General features: G+C 47.3%; 1 protein-coding gene across 1 annotated transcript; it reads right to left on the bottom strand.

Annotated features, from left to right (window-relative positions):
- Nucleotides 1-1,357: 1,357 nt before the first annotated feature.
- On the bottom strand, nt 1,358-3,445 carry slitrk1 (SLIT and NTRK like family member 1; the record flags this gene model as incomplete). Its single annotated transcript, XM_079811768.1, has 1 exon — nt 1,358-3,445. The coding sequence occupies one exon, from the start codon at nt 3,443-3,445 to the stop codon at nt 1,358-1,360; it is 2,088 nt and encodes a 695-aa protein (XP_079667894.1).
- Nucleotides 3,446-3,787: the final 342 nt, after the last annotated feature.

Raw genomic sequence — 3,787 nt, 5'->3', positions numbered from 1 at the left:
TCGTGTTCCGATCCCGCCCTTCTCTCTGAGTGTTAGCCATCACAGTGACACACTTAGGCCTAGTTATGTTGATAATGTGAATGCTGGTTCGCCTACACATACCGGTGAACTTCAGCTCCCAGCATGGTTTCAAACGCTTGAGAGGCAACAGCGACATCTAGAGGCGGCTATTCGATCTACGACTGCTGTGATGACATCAGTCAAATGCACAGACATGCCTCCGGGTCTGCTTGTCGTATATATTTACACCTTTTCATCCACTTTATAGGACGTATCGAAGTAGCAAACGCCGTAATATTCCTTTCTCGTATTTGGACAAAATAGATGGCTTTACAAAAGCTCACAATACTTACAGTGAATAATAGGCTTTTGTGAAGGAATACTTCATCCCCTAAAAAGAATCATAATAATTATTAATAATAATAATAAATAAAAATAAAGGCATCTTAGTCTATGTGCACTCTATAGACAGATGGAAATCTGCACATACTGAATCCCCGTTACTTCTCAAAAAGAAAAAAAAATCCTCCCCTTGCGTCGTCCTCCTCCTACCCTCGCACTGTATCCATCCACGCACAAGATCACGAACCACTGGAGCTACATTGAATTTTCGCAGCATAAGCATGTCAGTGACTTGAATCGGTCATGCTTATCCGCATATCCCAAACATGTCAACAGTTGGCACACTATAAGATAAACACATTTTACATTCATAAAGGAGATGACTGGGCAGATACATGAGAAATCTGCACACAAAAAAAGTATAAATAATCCCCATATCAACCAATCAACAATCAACTGATAAAACGGAAAGTACATGCATTTACAAGTCGTTATGTCCACCTTTCGACCTGTCCGCCTTTGAGAAAGAGAAATCAAACAGCAAATACAAATTCTAACTGACAAAAAATAGAAGAAATGGCACTTTTAATATAGTCATATATAGTTTTATATTTATATATTTATATATATATTGATACCACGAAAGAAGGGTCGCGTTGGCTTCCTTGATACTATGGTAATGGTTCCCAGTGTGTGTTGAGACCATGCGAATCATGCAGATATGTTACAGTCCGTTATTTACATTACATTCATGCGTTCGTGCACCGTTCCCACGTCCTCTTTTGAGCGCGTTTGCAGTCTGAGCTGGGAGGAGAGAGAGAGAAAGAAAGAGAGAGGCTCTGTACATATATAACAGTGGGGGCCCCATTGCAGTGTTTCATGGACGCTATACTCAACCGAAGCAACAAAAAATAGGCTATTTGTTCCCACAGACGTGAGTCAGAGGTCTAGTGTTTGTGTGTTGCCCTCCATTGTCACTGCAACATACGAAACGCAGTACTTCCTTTTACTCGCATCATTTGTCGGAGAGAGACTGGGTACCGCAGTCGAAACCTCTGTGTGGCCCGTCTGCGTGATAAGCTCCGCTGTGCCAGTAGGACGAGTCGCAAACTGTCTGTAAAGAATTGATTTCCGACGCGGAAGAGTTGCCGTCTCTCCGTTTCGATCTCTTCCGATTGCGCAGGATAAAGACCAGCATTCCCACCACGGTGAAGGCAGACGTCACGAAAACCAGCAGCAGACCGGGCACGAGCACCGATATTGACACTCTGCTGGGCTCCAGGTAGGAGTTGGGCTTCGTCCCCGTGTCTGCTGGCAAAGTGCTGTTTTTGGACAGGGAGGTGGGGGAGATCTTCTCGTAGAGCTGAGGGCACATCAGGTCGTTCCTGATTCGCCGGAAATCCCTCTTCCAGAACTCCTCGGGGGACTCGCATTTGAGATCGCTCACGATTACGTCTGCCCCGAGTTTGTCTGTCCACTGTTTGAAGGGGACGATGTTGCACGAGCAATCCCAGGGGTTCCCGTGCAAATCGATCTGGATGATGGAGTTGAGTTGGTCTAAGACACCTGGCACAGGGAGATATGTGAAATAATTGTTATGCAAGCTTATTTTCGACAGAGAAACCCCCAAGAACGCATCCACGGGTAGAGCCTTGAGCAGATTGTTGTTGAGGAAGAGCACCCTCAAGTTGGGAATCGGGCTGAAGGTGCCCGGCATTATGAGCTGGATGTCATTATATTCCAAACTGAGATACTCCAGGTTCTGTAGTCCGACGAACATCTCCGCCATTAACGTATCCAAGTAGTTCTTGTCCATGTAGAGCCACCTCAACTCGGTCAGATTATGAAAAGTGCCGTTTTCGATCATTTTAATGTTATTCCCCCCCAAATCGAGCAAATTCAAGCTATGATAGCCTCTGAGCTGGTTCCTTCTGACGGTGTGAATGTTGTTGTCGCGCAGATTTAACTCATGCGCGCTCAGGGGTTTGGGTTTGAGATTGGCCACGGTTTCTATCTTCCTGCCCTCGCAGTTAACCCCGAGCCCTTGTCTAGTGCCTATAAGCTTACAACTACAAGACTGAGGGCAGGTCGAATTAGCCGGCAGCTCCCTTTCAATGGCGCCGGTCGCCATGGCTGTGGGCTTTATTTTCAACTGCCAATTCTCCCTGGCTTTCGGACGGCCCTTGTTATGCCCTCCCCCAGCGCTATGGGACTCCGTCACCCCGCTCGTTTTATAGGGTGTAGGACGGGGGCCGCGATTGGGGGTCTCGTCCTGGGTGGGAGGCGCCACCAGGCTGGAATCCATGCCGCTCTTTGAAGGGCACAGCTCCGCCTCGGCCGTTTCGTTCAGGTCGTTCCCTTGCAGCCGAGTAGGCGCCTCACAAATGACCCTTCCGATGAGCGCGTTCTGCGGGATGTTCTCTAGCCATTCCTTTAGGGAAACCAGGTCGCAGTTGCAATCCCATGGGTTGTCCTCCAGCAAAACCTCCACAATGCCAGGTATCTGCTCTAGAATCCCTTCATAAGGCAACGTTTTTATTCGGTTCCCTCTCAGATCGAGGTGCGTGATGGGCACGTTCTGAAACACGTTGATGGGAAGAGCGCTAATAAGGTTGTCGTTTAAGATTAAAACTTCGAGCTTACTCAAGTCCCTGAACACAGACGGGTCAATGTCCCTCAGAAGGTTGAAGTCGGCTTGAAGATACTCCAGGTCGTCTAAACCGAGAAACGTGCTCTTTTTGAAAGACCTGATCTTGTTGTTATTGATGTGCAGCCGTTTCACGAGCTGCAGTCCCAGGAAAGCACCCGGCACGATGTCGTGCAAGCCATTGTTCTCCAAATGCAAGCTCACGGCATTGTAAAAGTTAGCAAACTCATTGGGGAACAGTCTGGATAAAGAATTCCCATGAAGCAGGAGGTGGTAAAACTGGGAGCTCGGACCTGTCAAATGGTGCAGGTTTGTGAGGCTCTTTTTCTCACAGTCAATGTGCAAATCGCCTTCTATTGCATTGCAGGAGCAGATCTGCTCCTTACAGACGTCCCTTGTAACATTCCCGATAGCTACACAAAGAGCCGCCTTCAGCAACACAATCCAAAGCAGCATTTTCAATACGACACAATCATCCCCGACATCAAGACATGAATACAATCAGCGAGAGGGTGAGAAATGAGATATATCTCCGGTCTAAAAAGGCAGGGGACACTCTGTGATTATATCCATGCTCAGCTCGCTATGTCCAGATTGAGAAAAATCGACAGCAAGAAGCTTCTTTTTATCACCTCCCCATCGCATGCTCTTAAAACAACATTAAAGCCCACAGAATGACATCTTCAACTCAATTAATTGGCTTTTCAGGCTCGCAAATCACTGACCTTGTGCATTTCTCACATATCCACGGCGCGGGAGCTGTTCTTTCTCCCGTGGTGCTGAAATCACACCGCGCAC

The sequence above is a fragment of the Gobio gobio genome (assembly GCF_949357685.1).
Source record: "Gobio gobio genome assembly, chromosome: 3".
Lineage (NCBI taxonomy): Eukaryota > Metazoa > Chordata > Actinopteri > Cypriniformes > Gobionidae > Gobio > Gobio gobio.
The sequence above is the reverse complement of the archived record's forward strand: the minus strand, read 5'-3'. Positions and strand labels throughout refer to the sequence as shown.